Raw genomic sequence first — 25,256 nt, 5'->3', positions numbered from 1 at the left:
TCTAGTAGCGCTAGCGCGTGGGGCGGCCCGGGAAGTCTGCCAATGCCTGAAGGGCGCCAATCGGGGCTGTTGTTGGCGGCCACACAGAGTACTACAATTCCCGGGTTGCCTCGCGTGCCAGGCGCCGCCCGGAACTTTCGTCCTATTGGCGTCGCGCGGCTCTGTGGGAGCGGTAGTCCGGACGCGCGATTCACAGCGCCGCGTGCGCCCCGGGCTCGCCGTAGCCGCGGGGCCCCGGCCGGGCGCTACGCTACGGAGGCGGCGTAGGGCGGGCGCCGGACGCGGACTGGGTTCAGCTGGGTCTGGGCGTTCGGCGGCTCCGCCACTTAGCACAGAAGGCCAGCGGGGCAGCGCGGCGGGTGGCAGAAGTTGTGGGTCGGCCGGCAGGGGCGAGCGGGCCGGAGGCCGCGCCGCCAAGGCCGCAGGGACGGAGGAAGCGCTGCCGGGTTGCGGAGGTGAGTCCCTCCGGCCGGGCTGGGGCCGGGACGCGGCCTAGACCCTCGCCGGAGCCCGGGCCTGGCGAGCGCCTCTCAGTGTCAGGGCTGCTGGTCTCAAGGCCAGGATCAGCTCCTGGGTATTGGCAAGAGCCAAGGATGCACTGGGGGCGCTGCTTGGAGAGGGGAGCCGGTGGGGACCTGGGTCATCTGAGTCACTGGGAGACTAGCCCCAGAGTGCTGCGGACACTGGAGGCGTCCTCAGCCCCTGCCTGCCCTTGAGTGCCCTTATCTCACGGGCAGCATCCTGGTTCCGACTGCTTTAGGGGATGTGCCCTGTCGTGCCCTCACCCTCTCCACTGAGGGACTCTTGGGCACTGCCTGGGGGCGGTCCCATGGAATGAGGGAAGCGCAGGCGTGCCCTGTGTGCCCACTGGCCACCCCACACTTCCTCTTTTCTGTTCCTCTCCGGGCTGGTTCTGAAACGACATTGGGAAGTTATAGAGGGTGGCTCCTGAATATTTGCCAGGCTGCTGGACGGACCGGCTCTTCCTGTTGGCTGCAAAAGGGACCCTTCTTGTCCTGACCAGTGAACCATTGCTGTGTGATCAAGTGGCCGTGGCGGGGTAGCTCTCGGGGACCCCTGAATGTACAGGAGTTTATGACCAGACTCCAAGCAACAGGATCCCTGTAAGACCAGGCCTGAGAGTCCGGGGTTCTACAACTCAGAGCCGTGACATCCTATGGGGAATACTGGGGCTCACCTTGGTGCTGAGTAGGGTCTGTGTTCCTCCCAGGGGCCCCTGCTTTGGGTATCCCTGGGCCCCTTCTGCCCAGGTCTGGAGAGCTGTGTGAGTCACAGGTGTGGAGAGATTATTTTCTGCCTCCAGAGTCTGTAGGGTAATTCCATCCTTCTACTTCTGAGTGACTTTCTCAAATATAAAGAGACAAAGTTAGTGTTTCCTGGCCTAAGTTGCAGAGAGCCCCAGACCGACAGGGTACCTGGAGACCCTGGAGCCCTGCCTTTCAGCCTGGCTGGTACTGTTGCAGGAAGGGGGTCTTACAGAAAGTCAGTGCAGCTTGGCCTTGGGGGTGGGCTCATCTTCCTCTCAGGTTGTTTTGCTCCCAGAAGGGGCACTCCTCTTCTCCCCCTTCTGCATCTGAAAATCTCTGGAGCTGCTTTTCCTGAGCAGACAAGCTGGTGAGAGCCAGGTTTAAGCCCTGCTGGGCCCAAGGCTTAGTGGCTGTATGGCTTTAGGCAGGGACCTACGGACTTAGATATTGTGTCTGCTCTGAGAACCCAAGACCTGGAGGGGCTTCTGGGCTCAGCCAGCTACTCCTTCACTCCCCTCTGTTACCTGGACTGCCCAGCACTTCTTCCTTTTCCATCCTCTGGTTCTGCCCTGTGCCTCATTACTTGGCACCCGTGTGAATGTCTCAAAGCAGAAATATGGTCTTGTCTCTCACCAGATCTTTCCTGCCAATCCCCTCAGTGTGGATACAGCTTCTCCCCCTTCTTGCTAAGAATGCCTGGGAGGTCCGTGTTGAGCTCTGGTGTCGCCCCTGATGACAGTATTGAACTTGAGAACTAGATAACTGAAATCCTGAGAATGTCTCTCTCTCTCTCTCTCTGACAGTACCGTGTGGAAAACATACTTTCCTATTTCACGATGCAAAACTGAGGTGGTTTACAGCTCCAAAGACACATGAGGACACACAGTGACCCCATTCCCCTCCTTGGAGCATCCTTCAGCCTATCTCATGTGTGCCTTTGATTTTGAGAGGTCCATTTCCTCTCCTGTCCCAGAGAGCAGGTCTTTTGGAAAGTAGAGTGAATTCAGCCCATCAACTGTTGGTCATTCACTGTGACCAAGGTCAGTCAGTAGGCACTCGAGGTGGATCTGCACAGTGAGGAACCCCAATCTCTGTGCTAAAGTGGACAGCTGGAACCTTCAGGGACAAAGTACTTGGTCATACAGAGAAGTCCAGAAATGCCAAGGGTGACTGCCTTGTAGTGTGTTCAGGCAGCAGCTCCGAGTAGATGGGCAAGGAGGATTTGGGGCAGGTGCGTTTCTTCCCAAGTTTGCTGACAGGAACTGGTAGTTAAACTTTTGGAGTGCACAGCGTTTATTCTTGGATCTGTCTTCTTAGGGGGTGTTTATAATTTCAGCAGAACCTTCTCAGTTCTCTCAGAGGTGAACAGTGTTGTGACATTTGCTGTTGCAGATGTAGACCTTGTAGGCAGGGAGTGGCTAGCCTCAGTGTTTACCTGAAGGTGACAGTAAGCAAGTGAGGGAGATCGCAGCGAGGAATGTGGTCACTGTGTGTCCTTTCGTGTCTTTGGAGCTGTACACCACCTCAGTTGGGTCCTAGTACTGCACCTAGGAAGGAAGGACGGCAGAGGTATGTGTATGCAAAGCCACCCATCCTGCATCAGTGGCTGGAGGTTGGAGTGGCCAGGTGGTCCTCTGGGCAGAGCCAGACTAAGGGAGACTCTGTCCACTGGGGCCCTGAAATCTTGAACAGCCCTACCTGCTACCCTGGCTGGTCCAGGGATAGTCAAGGACTTAAACCAGGCAGTGAGGAGCTGGCTGCTCCCCTGGGGCCTCCAGCCTTTGGGTGAGGGACCGATGCAGCTTCCAAAGGAATGTCGTCCCAGGCCACCTCCCATGGGAATGTTCTCAAGGAGACCAAGGGCCATTCCTTGTCCAGGCCCATGTGTGTGGGAATGAGAAGGCCCTTTGAGTGGACCTGGCCTGGGGTGGGTCATAGCCCGGCACAAGAGCCACAGATGGCTGCCAAGACTGGACCACATGGCTGGTTACCACTTTTCCAGTGGACTCTGGCCCAAGCCAGAGGCTGGGGGCTGGATCTGTTCCAGGGCCAGAGTCCAGAACCTTCCAGGAGAGGGGACATATCTTCTGGGTAGATGTGCTGTTGGCAAACCCCCTCTGTGGCTGACCCAGTCACAGTCACAAAGGGAACTCAAGTATCTCCACTGTAGGGGCGAGTTCTTTCCCAAGTGCTGTAGGACCAGTTGTGGAGCAGTATGACTGGAATGAGAGATGGGCGCCCTCTCTCTCTTCAGGGGTGCCTGGTTCTCCTTAGAACCTTTGATTCTCAGAACCCTCCTGAGACCTGTTTCCCAGACCCTGTCTTGACAAAGCCAGATTCTCATTGACTTTCGGGCCACTGTGCATATGAGGCCTGGGACCCTGTTCCTGTTATTCTGGGGCACACTGCAGGGCAGGCACATCTTGCTGGGCTCTGTCTGCTGTACCTTTGGTTTCCCCCAGGTGGAACCCCCCCCCTTTCCCTGATAGCTGGTTCTCTAACTTGGTACTCTGCTGCCCTCCCACCTCAAGGGGGCGAGCCAGTGCACTGTTGATATTGCTGAGTTGTTGACCCTTTGAGGGAGAGGAATGGAGGGATGGCTGCAGGAGAATGCTGTCCTGCCAGTTCTGGGAGCTCTGAGGTTGAAATCTGGGCCCTTCCCGGGGCGGGGTCACAGCCTGGATTCTAGTAGGGCAGGGGCAGCTTCCTTTACTCAGGCAGGAGCTTCACATCCTCTGTGTTTCTGCCCTGTTGGCAGCCCTCCTCAGGCCATGGGAGACTAACTGGTTTCATGTCTGGTGGGCGCTGGCTGGAGTACAGTGGGTGGCCTATCAGGGTTGCTGCAGTTGGTGATGGACCTTTATTACGGCGTGGGGTGATGGATCTCGATAAGTTTTAATAGGACTGATGCCCCACCAGCTAATGTGGAGAGCATGGACTCTCAGGGAGCCCCAGGAGTTCAAGCTGGGACAACAGCATAAATACCCACTCCCTCCCCATAGGGACTTGATTGTGGCCTATGCCTTTCTCTCCATGGCCTCCACAGCTGCAGGCTTCTGGCTCACAGGCAGGTGTCTACTCACCCCCAGCCCTGAGCAACTCACCTGCCACCCACAGGGAAGTGCCCCCTTCCTGCCTCACAGATGCCGAGGTCTCAGCGCCCACCCTCAGAGGGGCAGTGGGAGAGCAGGTGAGCTGGGGTGAGGGGTGGCGGGCTGTCACCACCGGGATCCAGCTTGCCATGACTTGAGACAGGTGCATCCCATGCGGGAGTCTTGTGGAGAGGGTCATCTTCATCTGGCCCTTCATGCACTTGTCACTCTGGGTGGAATGGTCCCCTGCTGTCTTCTCAGAGTGCCATGCCGGGCACACGCCTCACACCAGGACTAGGGGACAGCCTAATTAGCCCCTACGGATTAACACCCTGTTCTTTGGAGGTGGCAGTAGCCCCACCTCTGTGCTTCTGAGGGCGGATCTAGGCTACTGTCCCATTTAAATCTAGGGCAGCAGTTCCAGAGTGAGGCCAGAAAGAACCAGTGGGGGCTTTGGGGCTGTGGGGCAGCTGCTCATTCTGAGGTGCTGGTCTCAGAGCCTTACCCCTTTGCGCAATCTAGTGGGCTGGTTCTGCCATTGTCTGCTCTGGCTTCTGCCTGGAGGTGTTTTATACATTATGCTCTTCTTAAGACACAGCAGCCTAAAAGTGAGCCCCCTACAGGCAGGGTTGCCATGTCCAGTGCCTAAAACAGTAGGGCCCTGATGGGCATTTGCTGAATGAATTGACCTAGACTCTTGCCGGGATGGCAGATCTCTCCACACTCTCATCTGGGGTGAGAGGAGGAGCAGGCTCTGCGGAAGAGTGCTGCACAAGGCTTGTCGCCTGGGATCGGGGTCAGCTCTGCCTTGCAAGAGGCCCTCACCTGGGGTTTTATCTCAAAGAACAGGGCCTGAGCAGCAGGTTTTGTAAAAGCTCCTATCCCTGGTTATTCTGATGTGAAACCAGGATGGAAGCTGTGGATTGACCCATCCTGACCTGGCAGAGCTTCCCACACAACCCCATGCAGGTGGGACTCTTGGTTAGCTCAGGGCAGCTGAGCCATGCTGTGCTTTGTGGCCTGGCTGAGTGCCTTGCCCAGCCAGGGTGCCCCCTTGTAGAATTTTACTCCCAGGGGCTCATGCCCACCCCCAGTGGGCCAAGACAGGGTATAGGGGTTTGGGGGTGCTGTCATCCCCAGAAATTTCCAGAGAGGCCTTTCTGGAGCTGGCCGTTCTCTGTGGGGGAGGGTGCCCTACCAGGCTGCCCTGCTCTATGTCCCTTCTCTTTGAGCCTCCAGGAGAAGCCTAGCCACTGCCACATAGCCCACCCCTCAATAGGCTTCCCACCCTCCCCAGATGTAATCTACAGGGTCAGAGTTTCCTGAAGGCGTGTTGGGGGGCCAGCACATACCCCAAGTGTCTATGACGGGCCTGAGCACTTACTGTCCTGTGGCTAAGGGCCTGTTAAGAACACTGGTGAAGAGAAGATGGGTCCTCATGGGAACTTGCACTTCAGGCAGCACATCCAACTTGTGTGGGACTTAGCCGCTCCTTCCTCCAGGCAGAGCCAGGCCCCTGTGGCCCCACACATTGCCCTGGGAGGCCTAGAGCCATGTCGTCACTCTATATTAGGGTTGGCTTTCCCTTTGGTTCTACATACATCAGATGTGTGTGATGGCGTCACCTGACCTGGTTGCAGATGGCATTGTCCGCCCTGCCTCCATCCCTGGTTTGGGAGTTCTTGGGTAAGGCTTCCCCCATGCAGCCCAGTCCTCTGCTCTCCTGGTAGACACAGACAAAGCTCTTTATCACAAATAGGCCATCTTAGATTCCAGTCATGAGCAGTTCTGCTTCATGGGCACCTCCACTGGGCTTGACTCCAACTTAAGCCCTCACCTGTTCTCACCTGCTTCTCCCCTCCCTACCATTCACCTCCTCAATATTTGGCTGCAAAAGGGAGTGTCAGAAACACTTGGGCCCTTTTCTCATGAGGGGCTCCTGTGTGGAGTTGTGTTCAGGGGCCCGTTCTATCTGTTCCCGTGTCTAACTTGTAATCAGGGGAGAGGCAGGTGTCCTGAGTGACCCAGGTTGATGTGGAACTGACTGCTGATGGGTGTGCTCTGTGCTCTGAGCACCCACATCTGATATAGGTAGGCCCGCTGTTGTGCCTGCTTGTGTGCTGCCCAGTATGGAAGTCACCAACGTGTGGTTGCTGACGCCAGGGCATAGCTCGTCTACTCAGAGGCGAGTGTGAACCACAGTTGAGTCCAAAGACTTCAACCCTAGATGGTGTCATGCAGTTCCCACATGGTCTCATATTGATATAGCGATGTTTTGGGTGTGCTGGGTTATATGAGGTACATCATCGAGATTCCCGTAACCTCTCTATTGTACCTTTCTTATGTGGCTGTTCGAGGATTGACCCCTGTGGCTCACATGACGCTCCTGCTGGACAGTGTTGCTGGTGGCCAGAGCTGGCAGGTGTTTCTTCAAGGGCCAGGTGGAGACAGTGTCAGCTTTGTAGGCCTCAGGGACTGCCCCACTGCTCAGCTGTGGCCATGTTCTGTGGCAGAGGCCTAAATGGCAGGTGACTTGTAGGGACACCAGGTGCTGCTAGCCACGTCCCACTGACGTCCCTCCCACATCTCTGTCCCTCAGAGAAAAGGCGTCCCAGTGAATGTTATTGCTACGGGGCAGGGGTCCTTCCCATGTCCCATTATGCTTGACCTCTGCCGGCCTCCAGAGCTGTGTATGCTGTTAGTAACTCTCAGGTGTGGGGAACCCCACATAGCCCCACCCACATACCCTGGGTGCCCCTTGGCCTGCCTGTACTGCAAGGATGCATCTTCCAGCCCGGGCCCCTGTTGTACCTGTTTGGGAACTGGAAGAAGGGTGACGGTGGACCCAGGGTGGGGGGTTGTGCTGCTGGTCACCTGCACAGCTGGAAAGCCAAGCATACACCCGCCCACCTTGGCCCAGAGCCCAGCCAGGCAGGTGAGGAGAGGAAGTGCAGGCATCTTCCCTAACCTGACTGGGACTTGCCACATTCGAAATGAGATGGGCTGTCTCCATCTCAGGGTGGATGCCTTTGGGCTGTATTTCATTTCTCCCCTCAGCCCATGGGAGTCAGAGGCCTCTCCTGGAGCACTGGAGGCCTAGCCAGCCACCCAGGTCCCTCCTATGTCACCCATCTCCTCTTGGGCCCCTGAAGTTTCTCTGGATCAAGGAGGCTCTCCCTCAGGAGGGCTTCAGAGAGCTATGTGGGTAGACGGGCTATGTGGGTAGACAGACTGTGTGGGTCTTTGCCTGGCTGCGTGGTAGCACTCTGTCCTTCTGGAGGCTGTCCCGCAGGGCTGCACCACTGTGCTCACTTCCCTTGTTTTTCTTTCTCCTTCAGTTAAGTATACCCTGATCCTTCTACAATAAAGCAAAATCACGTCATTTCTCTTCTCACTGAGGATAAAACTCTCTTTGAAGATCAGCAGCTGGTGATACCACCATCCTTCTCCTGTGGGCAGTTGATGGGTTGATGTGCGTTTTCAGGAGTGGTGAAGGGGGCTCTGGTGATGGGACAGGGGTGGGTACCTGCAGCCCAGCTCCTGGCCCCAGTGTGTCCCATCTTGGGGATGCACCTCTGTTGACATCTGGCCCTTGGTGCTGTGTGGGCCTCTGCTGTAGAGGTACCTGGGGTGGGCACTGCAGGCTGCCTGCTGCTGGGTCAGTTGCAGGCCCCAGATCCCTGCTTAGTGGCTGTCCCCTTCCCGCTTCAAGGCCACTCACACTGAGGGATGCTCCCAGAGCTCCTGGGGCTTTGTTCCTGTGAATCATGCTGTTTCTTCTCTTTCTCTTTATTCTCTCTGTGTTTATTTTTGTTGTGTGACTTTGACCAGCCCAGCTGCCCTGTATCCTGTGTGGGTGCTCACCTCCCTCCATGCTCCAGCCGCGTGTGACCAGGCCCGGCTCTCAGCTTGGCCTCCGTCGAGGGGGCCATGGGGAGCTCCGCCTCCTCGCTGGCCGCCGAGACCGAGTCGGACCATGGCTTCCCTGGGGGGCCGCCCTACCCGGGACCCCCGGCAACGGCCGGCTGGTGTAGGAGCGGCCCCGGGGGGCCTCTCTGGGGCGGTGCCCTGGTCACCCGGCAGCACCAGCCCCTACGCCCCCGAGCCCGAAGGTAAGAAAGATGGGGGGATCCTTCAGGGGTGGGAATGCTACTCTGTCAAGATGCCCCTTCTTTGGCAGAGGGGCTTGCAGAGAAGTGGAGTCCCTATTCTTTAGGGTCCTCTGGCAACCCATTTCCTCCCACTGGCATGAGACCTGAGAGGCTCTGAGGTTGCTCCATGCTTAGCAGAAAAGGTCTGGAAGGCCGGCCCTCTCCCCCAGCTGAACAGTGTGAGTCCTGGCCTGCTGGTCAGAGACAGTTGGGGCAGGATGTACAGCCTGCTTCTGGGCATAGAGTGTTTAGTCTGGTGCTTGTGATGAAGCTGTTTCTGGAACTTTTCGTTGGATGAGAGGGGAACCTGTCAACCCCAGGCCCAGGTGGCACTGGCATGTGCTGAGAATGCTGGCTCATTTCCCACAGAATTTTAGGGACACTGCCCTGGCCTCTTATCTGTGTGTGGCACTCCTGCTCTGATGTTGCTGCCTACAGGGGAACAGTGAGGGCTATGGGGCCACAGAGGCAAATCTTCATATGCCATTTTCAAGCTATGGCCAGACTCTGCCTAGACTGCCTGTTGGATCACCTGAAGAGCCTCCCCTCAGGGGTGCCTTGGTGACTGGTGTGAGGGCAGGTCAGGCCCCAACGTCCCATCCTGACACTGATACCCCTGCCTTTACCCAGTCCCATGATCTTGCCAGAGGGAGGGGTGTCGTGCTCAGCAGACTCTCAGCTTTCCTCGCACCTTGGAGCAGAGGCAGTGGTAGCTCCCACTCTCCCTGGGTACCCAGGCCTGGGAAACAGATGCTGTCTTCCCTCTCTCAAAGGTGCGTCCTGGACTCCCCACTAGGCAGGCAGCACGCTGAAGGGGCATGCGCATGTGTTAGACTTTGAACCTTGACTCACACTATCAAGCCAAGTACCTGGTGACTCGGCTCACCCTTTCTCATTCTCCTGGCTCCCACCAGGCCCTCTCCTGGACATGCAGGAGTGGGGCCAGCCCCCTGGGATGGCATTGGAGCTAAGGCCTGAGTCCCTGGCAGAGGAAGAACCTGGGAGGGTTCTGGAGGAAGTAACACATCCAGCCAAGTAAGAGTCTCAGAGGTCTTATTAGTTACCCCAGCGGGCAGGACTCAAGGGCTTGAGGTCCAGAGGGAGGTGCCAGGTGGCCAGACAGTGGCAGGGACTAGTGAGAGACAGGAGTGAGGTATTGTGAATTATTAGAGAATTTCCTCTGTTCCCCCTTGTTACTGTATCAGTGAGACGCTAGTGATCATCTCTGTATTTCTGCTTTATTGAAATATAACTTACCATCAAATTCACCCCTCACAAGTGTGCAGCTCAATGATTTTAGTCTGTTACAGTTATGCAGCCATGACTACAATCCAATTTTTCAGCATCTGCATGCCCCCAAAAGATCCTGCCCATTTGCAGTCCCTCCCTATCCCCAGACAACCACCCAGTTTCCTGTCTATAGATTTGCCTTTTCTAGAAATTTCACATAAGTGAAATCACATAATAGGCATTTTTCTGTATTTAGGTTCTTTCACCAAGTGTAATGTTTTCAAGGTCCATGCATGTACGACCTGTGTCAGTGCTTCATTGTTTTTATGGCTGAATAATGTTCTGTTGTCTGGATGGACCTCATTTACTTATCCATTCCTCAGTCAATGGACATCTTGCGATGTTTCCACTTGGTTTTTGTGACGCATGCTGCTGTGAACATTTGTGTACAAGTTTTTAAGTAAATATATATTTTTATTTCTCTGGGGTAGATATCTAGAATGAAATTTCTGAGGTTTATTACAAGTTTATATTTAACTTTTCAAGAAACTGCTACACTGTTTTCCCAAGCGGCTACACCATTTTGCATTCCCACTAACAAGGTGGGGAAGGGCTCTAGTTTTTCCACATCCTGGACACTTTTTATCATCTGTGGTTTTGATTCTGGCTGGGTGTGAGGTGCTGTCTCATGGTGGTTTGAGCATTTCTCTAATGGTTGGTACTATTGAGCATCTATTCAGATTTCCATTTATTCTTTTACTTAGGATAAATTGCTAGGAGTAGAATTACTGGGTCCCAGGGAGGGAGGCCGGACCCTGGGTTGAGCAGCAGCAGGACTATGGACCCTGCGGAGTTTGCCAGGCAGCTCCCTCCAAGGCCCTTCTGGTGTGCTGAGGGGCGTGTGCATGTTAGACTTTGGATCTTGACTCACACACACTGTCAAGCCAAGTGCTGGTAACTCTGTTTCCCCTTTCTCATTCTGGCTCCCTCCAGGCCCCTTCTCTAGGCTGGTGCATCCAGGCAGCTCCTTCCACAGCCACTGCAGTCAGGCCCAGACCTCAAGGTGGTTACTGTCTGCCACTAGGAGCAGTGGGCAGAGGCAGATCAGGAAGAAATGGTGCTAATGACCTTGAGGAATTCACTGGCACCCAAATGAGAGATGAGAAAGAACAGCAGGGGTCGGGGAGCTGGGTGGACAGATGGCAGGAAGGGAGCAGAAAGGCAGGTGGCCCACCACGGTGCCCCTGCACATTGATCCTGACAGGACTGTCTCCCCCGATGCACACCTGGAAACAAAGACACACATGTGCAGCAGTCCACCAGTCCGGGGTGTCAGCCAGGTATGTGCATGGGAGAGACCGCTCCCTGCTCTGACAGGGCATCAGGGATTCAAAAGGCACATGCAGAAGCCAGCAGTATGTCAGCCCCTTCCACTATATCAGCACACTGCCTTACAGTGATGAAGCTGAGAAAACTGGCCGTGCCTGTGTCCTGTAACGCACCGCCAAGCCGGGAACTGTGATGCCCCCAGGAACTATTCACCTTAATAAGCTATTGTTATGAGCATCAGCCACCTACAAACTCTGTGCTTTCCCTGGGGACGCAAATGAAGACAACCTAAGCCTGGCTGAGGGTGACCTCCAAGGGAGGTGCCTGGTGTACTTTGGAAACAGCAAGGGAACCCAGGGTCCAGGTCAGGATGCCACAGCCAAACAGATTGTCCAGACTTCCTGGCATGGAGCCCAGCCTCAGGTCCGGCAGCTTGACCCAGGCCCCTGTGTGTGGCACCACTTACTACTCTTAGCTTTCCTAGGGAGGAAAAAGGCTTTCTCTCAAGATGGGGCTGTGCCTCCATGTTTCTGCAAACATGTGTCCTGGACACTGGGGCACTCTATTGTGAGCCCTCCCTTTTGAATTAGAACTGAGTATTGGCAACTCAGATAATGAGGGTAGAGCAGGTATTTGGTGTTGGATTTTTCTGAATAGTTGTCTCACTTTTGACTTGGCCTTCCTGTTGTAAGGAGTAACTCAGGTCATTTTTTAATGAGCATACAGTTTTCTCCCAGATGTGATTATTTGTGTCCTGGAGTATGGGTGACTTGGCCTCTGAGCTAGTGTCCTGGAACTTAGGAACGTTTTCTGTTGAGGGTCTGGTTTGACTCTGGGTTCCCGACTCTCTTACTCCCAGGCTTTGCTTGGTGGTCTGGCCTCACCTTCAGATGCTCTAGGGATTTTCGGTCTCTGGGCCTTGCAGAGCCTTCAGCCCCGAGACATGTCAGGGTGGCCGTTGAGGGTGGCCATGGAGTTTCAGCTGCTCAGAGGTCCTCTGTTCACCTGTCACTAACCCCTGAGCCACTTCCCCTCATGGCCCAGTGATTCCGAGATACAGACGTTGGGGGTTGGTGAGGGAGAGCTGTGCCAGCCCCACGGCTGTGCCACCACCACCGTCCCTAGAGCCTCCTTCCAGCCAGAGGGGCGCTGCTTCCATCGGGCTCTACCTCTGTTTCCCTAGGCTTAAATTTGATCTTTTGGCACTGCATTTATTTAAGCCTTTCTGAATTCCAGACAGAAACTTCCCGACTTGCCTTGTCCATGAGGATGGCTGTGAAACCTGCCCTGTTGCTGGATGCTGGCCAGGACCAGCAGACACCATGCTTCATGTGCAGCCGGCCCAGGGACAGGCCAGCTGGCAGGTTACTTGAGTGAACAGGGGCTCGGGTTCCCCGCTCACCCCCACTGCAGCATTTATAAGACTCTCATTGCTCAGTGCACCTGGGACCACCAGGGGTCTGAAGCCTAGGGCAGCTATGTCCTAGGAGGGCCCTGGGCCCACCTTTCCTGCTAGGCAGGGGCCTGAGTTTTCTCTCCAGAGATCTCTCAGGAGCATGTGGTCTATGGAGGGTCAGACCAGGCCAAGTGAGATACACAGGGCGAGTGATCATCCCTTGAGCCCAGGGCTGGGGTGAAGGCTGCTCAAGACCCTAGTTGTGGGCGCACATGGAGAGGGTTCACATTGCCGTGCCTCACACCTTGACCTTGGCCCTTCTCCTCTAATAGGGAAGGGGGTAGGGGCAGGGGTACAGTTCCTGGTCACATCCAGGCAGATTTCTTATGCTTTACATAACATGGGAGCTAAGTCTAAAGCTGACCTGGCCCTGGCCTAGGCCCACTCTGTTGGTGCTGGGCACCCACCTGCTCACCCCAGAGCCCAACTACACAGGCGGACCAGGAAGGCAGCTTCACAGAGTTTGCTCTTAGCTCTGGGAAACAGTTATGTTGCCCAGGGGAGATTTTTTGTTTGGTTTATTTTTGAAGAGGCAAGTTTTCTTTTTTCTTGAACCAAAAGGGTTCAGTATGAACATAACAGAAGCACAAGCTTCACGCCTTGTGAAAAAACAATTGATTTTTCTGCTGGTAGAGCAGCAGTATAGGAGACTGTGTGTTGTGGTGCGCAACACCCCCTAATACCCATCTTATTGGGAGGAGCCATCTAGGAACATCCCACTTGCCCTGCTATGGGCCTGAGTACCTTTCTTGTACACCTGGGAGGAGCAGAGGCCCAGCCTTGGATGAGGTTGGAAGGCCAGGTGACCAAGAACCCACTCAGCAAAGGGGACTCCAGGTAGCCTGTAGGGTAGACTATGAAGGGAGAACCCTGGGAGGGTGGAAGGTGGGTGCCCTGCACTGCTCTGTACAACCAGCAGGGTCCTGGGAGCCAAGTACAGGTTTCCTGGCTCCCACCTCCTTGGCCAGTCCTTCAGCCCTTCCTACCCTGCCCTCCATGTGCCCACCCCACTGCCATGCCTCAGGCCTGGCAGCTTTCAGAGTACCATGTCCTCTGGCCACACCTGGCATGTGGCACAAGGCTCTCCCTATGGGCCCTGCTCCAGTGACTGGCCCCTGGTGCTACCCCTCCCCCAGGACCAGGGCCTTGGGGTCTGCCATGCCCCTGAGACATAGACGCATCCTAGCAGCAGCCCACCTGCCCCTCAGTGCACAGCCAGAGGCCTTCTGGGATAGGAGCTCCAGGTGGGGCGGAGCCCACCGTGAGTGTTGCCAGCCTTGCAGCCACAGACAGGTGCCCTTCCCCCGACCAGTCTCCATCCATCCCAGAAGGGCAGTGTCCTCCCGCACGGAGGATATCCCATGTCTGGCTGGGTGTGGGTCACACTTTGGGACAGGCTGCTCCAGACAGGCTGGTGGTAGCAGTGGACTTGCCCCTTCTCCCACCTTCTTTGACCTTGGATATTCCCCACCATCACTTCCCCACTGCTCTTCCCAGGCTGGGTGGCCTGCCACCTTCACTACCCCGTGGGCTTGCTGTGGCCCCCACCACCTTGGGACGCACACTATGAGAGGAACAGGGTTTGCATGTTGCTTCAAGATGAGGAACTGTGTCCTTGAGCCTCTGCCAGGCAGAACTGGGCCTGCAGTGGTCTGAGTGGACAATGGGCAGACGAGTGGAGAGTGCTTGGCCTCCTCAGAGTTTAGGCTGTGCTAGGCGCTGGGCTGTCATGTCTCTTTGGAGAAATGTCAGGAGGGACTGCTGAGTTGCATGTGGGTCACCACCCATGGCCACACACACACACACACCCCCACCCACCCACCTGCCCCTAGGAAGCTACTGTAATGGCTGGAATCAATCAGTCTGAGAGCTTTAGCATGGGACAAAAAAGGCTTCCTGGGTGAGCCTGTGTCCTCTGCTAGGCAGGAGTGTCCTCAGTAAATGGCCACAAGCTCTGCTGGGTTGCTTTTCATGATCAGATAACCCATAGCCCTCAGCACATGTCAGAATTGACCTCTGTCCAGGGGGTTCCCTGGAAACTCCAGAAGCAGAGAGCCAGTTGGGTCCCCCAGCCCTGAATTAGGAGTGACCCCACCCATAGTGTGAAGAGAATCATTCGTGCCCTTGCCTTCCCTTTGTGTACTCAGACTTTTTTTTAGGTGAAATTCACATAACAGTTTAGTGATATTTCGTACTTTCACAATGCGCATCCATCACCTCTACCTAGTTCCAAAACACTTCATCACCCCAGAAGAAAACCCTATGCCCATTGTACAGTTGCTTTCCAGCCCCTGAAACTACCAGTCTTCCTTCTGCCTCTATGGATTTGCCTGTCCTGAACATTTCATATAAATGGAACCCTAGATGTTGCAGGCTTTTGTGTCTGGCTTCTTTCAGTTAGCATGTTTTCAAGGTGTATCCATGTTGTAGCATGTGTCAGAATTTTTGTGTGTGTATGTGACTTATCTATGTATTTGCTAATGGACATTTGAGTTCTTTCCACCTTTGGCTATTGTGAATAGATCTGCAATGAACATGTATGTGTGTATATTTGTTAGAATACCAATTCTCAGTTCTTTGGGGTAGATACTTAGAGATGAAACTGCTGGGTTGTGTAGTAGGATTATTTAACTTTTTGAAGAACTTTTCTGACAGTTTTACAAAGCAGCTATACTACTTTGCATTCCCACCAGCAATGTAGGTGAGGACTCTAACTTCTCCACAATTTTGCCAATATTTGTCATCGTCTTCGGTTTTGATTCTGGCCATTCCAGTGGGTGTGAAGTGATACCTTAAGACAATTTTGATTTGCATTTCCCTGATAACTAGTGATGAATATCTTTTCCTGTATGCTTATTGGCCATTTGTGTAATTTCTATGGAGAAATGCCTGTTCAACTCCTTTGTCCCCAATCTCCCTGCCTGCCTCTGTGTGTGTGTGTGTGTGTGTGTGTGTGTGTTATGCAGCAATAGAAGCTTTGCCCCTTTTTAAAACGGTTTTTTTTTTCTTTTTAGTTATAAGAGTTCTTTGTTCTGGATACAAGACAGTTGTAAGATACACAGTTTGCAAATATTTTCTCCTATTCTGCAGCTTGTCTCCACTTTTTTGATGTCCTTTGAAGCAGAAGTTATTAATTTTGGTAGAAGTCTAGTTTTTGGTTTTTTTTTTTCATATGCTTGTACTTTTGGCATCATATCAAATGATCCATTGCCAGATTCAAAGTCATGAAAATTTACCTGTTCTTCTAAGAGTTCTGTAGTTTTCATTCCTACATTTATGTCATTGATCTATTTCCAGTTAATTTTTGAATATGATATAGTGTAAGGGCCCAACTTCATTCTTTAGTGTTTATATTCAGTCGTCCCAGCGACATTTGTTAAAAAGACTGTCCTTTCCTCTTTGAATGGTCTTGGCATCCTTGTCAAAAATTATTTGACTATCGGCGTGAGGGTTTATTTCTAGACTCTCCGTTCTATGCCATTGGTTATGTAGACCATATGTAGACATCTAGTCTGCCTTGACCTTCTGCCTGTCTTTCAAGATTGTTTTGGCTACTGGGGTGGGGCAGCTTACAATTTGATATAAATTTTAGAATCAGGTTTTTCTATTCCTGAAAAAAAAAAAGAGGCCGTGAGGATTTTGATAGGGATTGCACTGACTCTATAAATCACTTTGGGTAGCATTGGTATTGTCATCATAGCTATATTAAGTCTTCTAATCCTTGCACACAGGATGTTTTTCCATTTATTTAGCTCTTTAATTTCTTTCAGAACTATTTGTAGTTTTCAGAGTATAAGTCTTTCACCTTCTTATTTAAATTTATTCCTAGGTATTATTTGGATGCTATTTAAGTGGTGTTGTTTTCTTCCTTTTTGGATTGTTCATTACTGGCACAGAAATACGTTTGTGTGTTGGTCTTTACAACTTTGCTTAGCTCTGGTAGGTTTTTTGTAGATTCTTGGGATTTTGTATGTATAGGATTATGTTATCTGCAAATAGAAGTAGTTTTACTTCTTCCTTTTCAGTTGGATACTTTTTATCTCTTTTTCCTGCCTAATTGCTTTGACTAGAACTCCAGCACAATGTTAAGTAGCAGTGCTGAGTTCCTGATCTGGGAGGAAAGCGTTGAGTCTTTCACCCCTGGGTATGATGTTCGCTGTGGGTGTTTTGTAGATGCCCTTTATCCTGTCTAGGAAGTTCACTCACACTCTTTCCTGAGACTGATCAAAGACCGCCTCCACACCAAGGCCCCGTGGCCACTAAGATGGTATGGCTCAACCTTATCCGTCTGTCCCCACAAGTCCACCCCTCTAGAAGGGGTCTGAGGACAGAGCTGTGGAGATCCCTCAGAGACCTTGGGGGTGTCTCTCACTCCTTACGGTCCTCAAGCCTCTTATAGGCTGCCCTCTTGAGCCTGACATCTATCACAGCTCAGAAGAGCACAGATCCCTCTGGCTCGACCCCCTTGTCCCAGGTGGAGACTTGGGTCCCTGTCCTGCAGGCCTGCACTGATTGGGGCCATTCCTTGCAGCCACACACACTCGCCTGGGTCCATGGCCGCTGTTGGGGAGTGGTCCTGCGCACGCTGCACATTCCTGAACCCGGCTGGCCAGCGCCAGTGCTCCATCTGTGAGGCACCCCGGCACAAGCCTGACCTCGACCAGATCCTGCGGCTCAGTGTTGAAGAGCAGAAATGGCCCTGCGCCCGATGCACATTCCGGAACTTCCTAGGCAAGGAGGCCTGCGAGGTGTGTGGCTTTGCCCCAGAACCCGTGCCTGGCACCTCCCTGCTGCCAGTCATCAATGGGGTCCTACCCAAGCCGGCCACCATCCTGGTGGAGCCCAAGAGCAGCTGCAAGGAGGAGGCGGGTCCAGTGCGGACAGAGGGACTAGTAGCCATGGAGCTGGCTGGGGGTCAGCCAGAGGAGAAGGAGGAGGGGGCAACAGAACCCAGGAGCGGCTGGGCCTGCCCGCGCTGCACACTGCACAATACACCCATGGCCAGCTCCTGCTCTGCCTGCGGAGGACCCCGAAAACTCTCATTGCCCAGGATCCCTCCCGAGGCCCTGGTGGTCCCCGAAGTCGTGGCGCCTGCTGGCTTCCACGTCACCCCTGCCCCACCCCAGCCTGGGGAAGGTGCCGAGGCCGACCCTCCCTCTGCCAACGACCAGGAGCTTCCCCGGATGCTGCCCTTCAGCCCCTTCTCGCCCACCCTGCAGAACAACCCCGTGCCTCGCAGCCGCCGTGAGGTACCCCCCCAGCTGCAGCCACTGGTGCCTGAGGCCACCCAGCCCACTGGCTCCAAGGGGCCCCCCCAAGGGCCAGGGCGTACTGCAACAGGAGCCTCCCGTCTAGCAGAGCTGCTGTCAGGCAAGCGACTGAGCGCTCTGGAGGAGGAGGCGGCTGAAGGCAGCTCTGGGTTGCGCCGGTGCAGCTCTTGCTCCACACCGAGCCCCACAAGCCTGTGTGAAGCTTGTGGTGCCATGCCAGGCACCGATGTCATTGACCTGGCAGGTGACATCGTGCGCTACACACCAGCCAGCCCCTCTAGCCCCGACTTCAGCACCTGGTCGTGTGCCAAGTGCACGCTCAAGAATCCCACAGTGGCCCCCAGGTGCACAGCGTGTGGCTGCTCCAAGCTGCATGGCTTCCAGGAGCATAGTGAGTCCATTGCCCGCTGTCCTGACTGCAGCACTGACAAGCCTGGCCTCTGCACGGCCCACAAGGCCTGCCGCCTCTTTCCTGAGGCACCTTCTGAGCGGTCGGGCCAGTGGGCCTGCCCAGCCTGCACTCTGCTCAACACACCCCGGGCTAAGCACTGTGCCGCCTGCCATACACCCCAGCTCCTAGTGGCCCAGCGCCGGGGAGTCGCACCCCTGAGGCGCAGGGAGAGTATGCATGTGGAGAAGCGGCGGCAGACAGACGAGGGTGAGGCCAAAGCTCTCTGGGAGAACATCGTGGCCTTCTGCCGGGAGGTGAGTCCCCTTGAGACAATGGTCTGTGCCTCGTTCTTTTCCTAGCCCCAGATCCATGCCTCCCTCTGTATCTTTTGTCCTTCCCTGCTGCCCTTTCTCCAGCCAGGGAGAGGGAGGAACCTGCAGCAAGAGTTCTTCCCTGAGCTCTGAGCACTGGCCCGGCCCTGAGCTTCGGTTGGGCCACCAAGTCCCCTCGCCTGTGCATAGCTGGTCCCCACTGCTTTCATCGTGCCTCTTTTACCTCTGTGCCCACAAGGGTTCAAGAACCCATAGTCTGTGTTCCTGATCCCTTTCAGGTATGATTTCACATAAATGTTGAAGGCGCAAAGAGGCGGGGACACAGGTAGAGGCTTCATGTCAACAGGCAAGCCCAGTGCTTCCTCTAGTCATGGAGACCATACCAAAACTCGGATTTGGGACACCCCTTCATACTCTTCTGCCCTCCGTCACTGATAGCAGCCCACCCTGTCACCCCATTTGGAGTCTTATGTCCTGGCTTCTCTGTCCCAGCCAGGTCCCCCCACCGCTCTTCCTGGTCCTTTGGTGTGGTGGGCCATGGGCTGGACAGGGAAACCACCAAAGTTCCCTGCACCCCATACTCAGCATCCCTATGGCCTTCAGGCTGGGAGCTCCGCCATATCCCTGGGACATATACCTCCCACTGACCCATCATTGGCCTGTAGTGTCCTGGTTGGCTGTGGTTTCCCATGCTCACACAGGGTGGTGTGGGTCACATAAGGCCCCAGCTGAGTCCTCCACATGGGTCAGGGTGGCTGCACACATGCCTACCCCATTTTTTCTGTGGCTCAGGCAGCATTTTCAGGGTGCTGTCCTGGGTTTCCAGGCAGAGTAAGGTTCATCCTGGGCCCGGGGCCAACCAGCTCAGCCTGAATGTATGTGGCTATGGTTTCTGCAGAACAGCGTGAACTTTGTAGATGACAGCTTCCCCCCTGGGCCTGAATCTGTGGGCTTCCCTGTGGGTGACAGTGTCCAGCAACGTGTGAGACAGTGGCTGCGGCCCCACGAGATCAATTGCTCCGTCTTCAGGGACCACAGCACCTCCTGGTCCGTATTTCACACTCTCCGGCCCTCAGACATCCTACAGGGGCTGCTGGGGAACTGCTGGTGAGTCTGGGGCACCCACTCGGGCTGGGCAGTAGAATGATCCAATTGTGCTCACTGGAGAGGCCCCCAACTCTGCACAGGTTCCTGAGTGCTCTGGCGGTGTTGGCCGAGCGGCCTGACCTGGTTGAGCGGGTGATGGTCACTCGCAGCCTGTGTGAGGAGGGTGCCTACCAGGTGCGGCTCTGCAAGGATGGCACATGGACAACGGTGCTGGTGGATGACATGCTGCCCTGCGATGAGGCCGGCTTCCTCCTCTTCTCGCAGGTGGTGGGGTGGACAGGCAGGGGGTGGGGGGCAGGGTTGGGCGGGGTTAGGCCTTAGCAGGCCTCTTGACTCCAGCCTCTTCCTACAGGCCCAGCGGAAGCAGCTATGGGTGGCCCTCATCGAGAAGGCGCTGGCCAAGCTGCACGGCTCCTACTTTGCCCTCCAGGCGGGGCGTGCCATCGAAGGCCTGGCCACACTCACCGGCGCCCCCTGTGAGAGCCTGGCGCTGCAGGTCAGCTCCACTAACCCCCGCGAGGAACCCGTTGACACTGACCTCATCTGGGCCAAAATGCTGAGTTCTAAGGAGGCTGGGTAAGAGGGGCGGGTGCTGCGGTGGTCAGCGGTTTGGGAGGAGAGGCAAGGCAAGGGGACAGCCAGCCCGGGGCCTGGAGTGGTGGGAGAAGCAGGGGCAAGTGCCCTCTGACCCACACCCTCAGTTTCACAAGATGTTTCCAGTAGGAGTTGACCATAGTTAGGCCTGGCTGACAGTCCCGTCACTTCCCACTGCCACCTGCTCAAACCAGGGGAATAGGCAAGGTGTTGCCCATCAGCCCACACCTGAATGGGCCTGTAATAACCCTCAGCACCTGCCTGGAGCCCACAGAGGCACCTGGTAGGAGTGGGCTGCCTTCTGAGACCTGGCACATAATGGTCAGCATGTCTGTAAAGAGGATTCAGAACCATAGGCCTGGAAGAGATGGCTCAGTGCTGATATGCCCTGATCTCTTCTGATTCTGGGCAGTATTGCTTCCCCCATCTCCTTGGGAGGCCAAGACCCTGAGCTGACAGGACCCAAGCCTGCCTGACCCCCAGCCCAAGCCCTCTGAGCTCTTGGGCCCACACTTCCTGAGTCCCATAAGCCTTCTGGGTCCCCAGGATATGCATTCCCCCACAGGCAGGGAGGACCCCCGCCCCCAGGGCCAACAGGGGTGAGTTAGGCCCACAGAGTGAGGCCCCTGGTTATTAAAGGGCCCCCAATCACCAACGCCCCCTGGTCAGCAAGCCTCTCCAGTGAGCAAGTCCACTCTGCCTACACAGGTTCCTCATGGGCGCTTCTTGTGGGGGGGGCAACATGAAAGTGGATGATGCTTCCTACGAGAGCCTGGGCCTGCGTCCCCGCCACGCCTACTCCATCCTGGATGTCCGTGACGTCCAGGGCTCCAGGTAGGGGCTGGGCCAGCCATGGGCAGCCAGGGCATGTGGATGTGTGGTGGAAGCTGTAACCTTCAGCCCCATGGTCCACAGGCTCCTGCGTCTCCGGAACCCATGGGGCCGCTTTTCCTGGAACGGCAGCTGGTCGGATGAGTGGCCACACTGGCCAAGTCACCTGCGTGGCGAGCTCATGCCACACGGCAGCAGTGAGGGTGTCTTCTGGATGGAGTACAATGACTTCATCAGGTACCTGGACTCTTCGGGCAGTGGGAGTCCGGTGTCTAACCTATGGCCACCCTGTGCTCCAGCCACTTTTATCTTCACCCACCTCACTTGTCTCTGTACCCCCTTGCCCTAACCCACACCATGTCCTTCCTGAGGGGCCTAGCCTGTCCCTGTGTCGACCTAGGGCCTGGGGGTGGTGATTGTAGGGTTCTGTCTCCAAAGCTCTGGGTCATCCTTGGGGCCTGGAGCCCTCTGGTGGTGTCTTTAGGCAATAGCCAGCACCAGGGCTTCTGGAACACTGACAGGCCCCAAGAGATGCCCAAGGCACAGAGAAGCAGGGAGCGGGGAGGGTATGAGGGCTGTAGGAGGTGTCTGGACTCCTGGTGGGGTTGGCTCTGCTGGGTGTCCAGAGCTGGGGTTGGGGCTGCTCAGTGAGGCTGTCCTCTCGCTGCCCAGGTACTTCGACTCTGTGGACATCTGCAAGGTGCACTCTGACTGGCAGGAGGTGCGGGTGCAGGGCTGTTTCCCCAACTCGGCCAGTGGGCCTGTGGGGGTGACAGCGCTTACTGTGCTGGAGCGTGCATCGCTGGAGTTCGCCCTCTTCCAGGAGGGCAGCAGGTGGGTGGGGCTGGAGCCCCCAGTGGGCGTGTGGGCGGAGCCAGAGCGTTGGGGGGTTTCAAAGGTAGGGTGGGTGAAGCTGGAGCGCTGGAGGGGGTGGGGCCGGCAGATGATAGGTGCTGTTGGTAACCCCTTACACGGGTTTGGCCACAGGCGTGCAGACTCGGCAGACAGCCACCTCCTAGACCTGTGTGTCCTGGTGTTCCGGGCCTCCTTTGGCAGCGGTGGCCGCCTGAGCCTGGGCCGCCTGCTGGCCCACAGCAAGCGTGCTGTCAAGAAGTTTGTCAACTGTGATGTGATGCTGGAGCCTGGCGAATATGCCGTGGTGTGCTGTGCCTTCAACCACTGGAGCCCTACCGCACCGGGGCCCCCGGCCGCCCCTCAGGGTAACGCCGCCCACCCCCACCCCGACCCCGGACCCTCCCCACCACAGCGCCCCAGGCCCCCCTCACTCACAACCCCCACAGCCTCCAGCCCCTCCATGGGAATCCCACGCTGCTCCCCAGAGCCACCTGGCCACGTGCTGGCTGTGTACAGCTCAAGGCTGGTCATGGTGGAGCCCGTAGAGGCCCAGCCCACCACACTGGCTGACGCCATCATCCTGCTCACGGAGAGTCGGGGAGAGAGGCATGAGGTGAGGTGGGCAGGGAGGGGGATGGGGATGGGGATGGACAGGGAAGAGGAGGCCCTGCCCAGCCCACACCGCTGTCTGCCCAGGGTCGCGAGGGCATGACCTGCTACTACCTGACTCACGGCTGGGCAGGGCTCATCGTGGTCGTAGAGAACCGGCACCCCAAGTCCTACCTGCATGTGCAGTGCGACTGCTCTGACAGCTTCAATGTGGTATCCACTCGAGGCAGCCTGCGCACCCAGGACAGTGTGCCACCCCTGCACAGGTGGGCACCACTCCCACCCCCCTGACCCCCCAGCCTCCGCTGGCCCTCACCGGCCCCCTCCCCCAGGCAGGTCCTCGTGATCCTGTCCCAGCTCGAGGGCAACGCTGGCTTTTCCATCACCCACCGCCTGGCACACCGCAAGGCAGCCCAGGCCTTCCTCAGCGACTGGACAGCCTCCAGGGGCACCCACAGCCCCCCACTCACGCCGGAGGTCGCTGGCCTGCATGGGCCCCGGCCGTTGTGACCACTTCGCCCTTGCCTGCCCCCCCCCACATGCACTTTAAGAGGGAGACCCCAACAGAGGACGCTTGAACCAGAATCTCAGGACCCTGCCCAGGGACCCACCAGCCATGGGGCACAGCTTCCCCTGGGCCTTCTTCCATGCCCCTCCCTCCTGTCCAGGGCCTCCCAACCGCCAAGCAGAATACCTTGAACCCGTTTCTAGTGTGAGGGATCTGTGCATCAGCCCCTATGAGTAGTTTGCCTCGAGGTTGAGTTCAGGTGAGCCGGGGCTGAGATGAGGCTGCCCCTTCCCCATGGGCCTGGGGCCTCCAGCCTGCGTGAGGTAACCAAGAGCTCCACTCACAAAACCAAGTCTGGGCAGGTCAGAGGCTGGGACCCCAAGGAGAGCAGGGACTATCCCCTCTGTGGGGCACGAAGTCAGGAGGCTTCTCTCCCCAGCTTGCCCTCAGAGCCCATCTTCACACACTCCCAGCTCCACAAGGCAAGCAGGGGTCCCAGGAGTCCCAGCAGTGTGTCACAGGAGGCAGGTACCTGGTGGGCTCAGTACCAGGGTCGGGGAGGGTCCCAGCTGCCCCTCTGGCAACACTATGCAATTCCTGGAGTAGTCTCCAGGATCGAAGCCATGCTCTGGGGGCTGCTGGTCAGGAGCTGCCATTTAGTGAGGTGGTTTGTCCTCAGCACCACCTGACCTCTGCCAGGAGGACCAAGGTCCGACAGAAATCCTTGGCCAGCTCTGTCCAGGCACACGTGGGGTATCCCTCCTAGCCCCTCCTCTGCCTCAGAAGCCCAGGGAGCTGGACTGCCTCCCGCCCATTCTTCCCCATGGCTGCTTGAAGTCCTGCATCTGCCTGTGAACATCTGAGGCCAGCTTTCAGGGGCCTGCCTGGCCTCACTGCCCTGCAGCCCCAGGCAGCTGGCAGCCCTACCCACCGCCTCTCACTTCCTGTGGGGTTTGCAGGGGGTTTTACACCTGGAGAAACACCGGGACGCACTACACTCCCTTTAGGGCCTCCTTTATATTTTCTCCTTTTACTCTGAGCTGTGAATATTTTTAACCCTGTACATATGGCCAGCTCTTCTGATGCAGAGACTATTTTATCAGTCGGTCCCCAGCCCTGTAGAATGATTCTCCATGGGTGTTTCCAGACTCAGGCTCTGATGGACCAAATGAAATGTTTTGTTTTGTAATGACGCCTTGTCTGCCTATCACTCTTCCCAGGGGTCCCAGACCCCTTGTCCCCCTATCACTTACAGAGTTGTGCCGAGGGGCACCCAGACTACCCTAGTGTCAACATCTCAATGAAGGTGGCTCACTGGTACCGGAGGTCAACCTCACAATGAGCGTTTAGGGGTGCCCTGCTCACTGACTGCCTGAACCCCAGGAAGGACTGGATGTCCATGCGGGACAGAGGTTTGGGCCAGATCCTGCAGTGGTTGGCAGGCTGGTCCCCACACAGCCTCAGCCCCAGGCAGACAGAAGGACAGTACATATGCAAGGCTTTGCCCAGTGAGAGGTCTGTCTAGGAGTGTCTGTCTGAATTTATCAGTCATCAGGCGGGAGCAGATGGAGCAAGGGGGCCACACCACAAGAAAAGTTTCCTTATCCTCTCCTGCAGGTGATGGCCTGCCCCTGCGTGACCCTAGTGGCCACATGTTCCCTCTAGTTTGTTCTGGGAGGCACTGTGCCCATGGCACATGGAGCCAGGCACATGGAGCTGTTCACCCGCCTGGTCTGTGGTTTACAGTCTCAGTCGAGGAAAGAGGCTTCAGGGCCACCCTCCCTGAACAAGTGGGGGGCTGGGGTGCAGAGGCTGGCACTCAGCGGGTGTAAGAGGCCTGTCACAGGCCAGCCTATCGAATGTGAAAGCAATTAAAGCCACCAGCAGTGTTCGCTCCAGGCGGGCCTCGGGCAGCGGGGGAGCTGCCACAACACATCTCACCTCGGCGCCCGAAGATGCCCGCCCTGCTGCAGTGCGGCTGCGCCGACCAAGCCGGACCCTCTCCTGGGGGGAGGAGGGCAGGACACCTCCACCCTCAAGTCCTCACAGAGCTAGCTCCATCACCCCTGAGGTGTCCCAGACAGCCTGGACTTGTGTTCGAGCGTTGTCCTTGTGGCAGGCCAGGCAGGCATATCCACAGTGGGGCAGGAGGCTGCTTGCCCACCTTCTTGGCCAGTCTGGAGACCCCAGCTCACCCTGGCCAGCACCCTTTGCCCTTTGACCCCAGCCTGCA

At 56.2% G+C, this 25,256-nt stretch overlaps 1 protein-coding gene across 10 annotated transcripts; it reads left to right on the top strand.

Moving 5' to 3' along the window:
- On the top strand, window positions 1-24,215 carry CAPN15 (calpain 15). Of its 10 annotated transcripts, none has more exons than XM_036226000.1 (12): window positions 1-455; window positions 8,192-8,472; window positions 17,058-18,501; window positions 19,418-19,626; window positions 19,707-19,890; window positions 19,979-20,202; window positions 20,929-21,054; window positions 21,136-21,288; window positions 21,724-21,885; window positions 22,039-22,519; window positions 22,603-22,781; window positions 22,848-23,025. In XM_036226000.1, exons 2-12 carry the CDS (start codon window positions 8,291-8,293, stop codon window positions 23,023-23,025), a joined length of 3,522 nt encoding a protein of 1,173 aa, XP_036081893.1. In that variant the 5' UTR covers window positions 1-455; window positions 8,192-8,290. The 10 variants fall into 10 exon arrangements, with proteins under 10 accessions (XP_036081893.1, XP_036081892.1, XP_015992206.2 ...); XM_036225999.1 differs by having other exon boundaries at window positions 7,699-8,472; XM_016136720.2 differs by lacking the exon at window positions 8,192-8,472 and having other exon boundaries at window positions 4-455; window positions 22,039-22,271; window positions 22,353-22,519.
- Window positions 24,216-25,256: the final 1,041 nt, after the last annotated feature.

Source organism: Rousettus aegyptiacus, unplaced genomic scaffold (genome assembly GCF_014176215.1).
Source record: "Rousettus aegyptiacus isolate mRouAeg1 unplaced genomic scaffold, mRouAeg1.p scaffold_m13_p_8, whole genome shotgun sequence".
Lineage (NCBI taxonomy): Eukaryota > Metazoa > Chordata > Mammalia > Chiroptera > Pteropodidae > Rousettus > Rousettus aegyptiacus.
The sequence above is the reverse complement of the archived record's forward strand: the minus strand, read 5'-3'. Positions and strand labels throughout refer to the sequence as shown.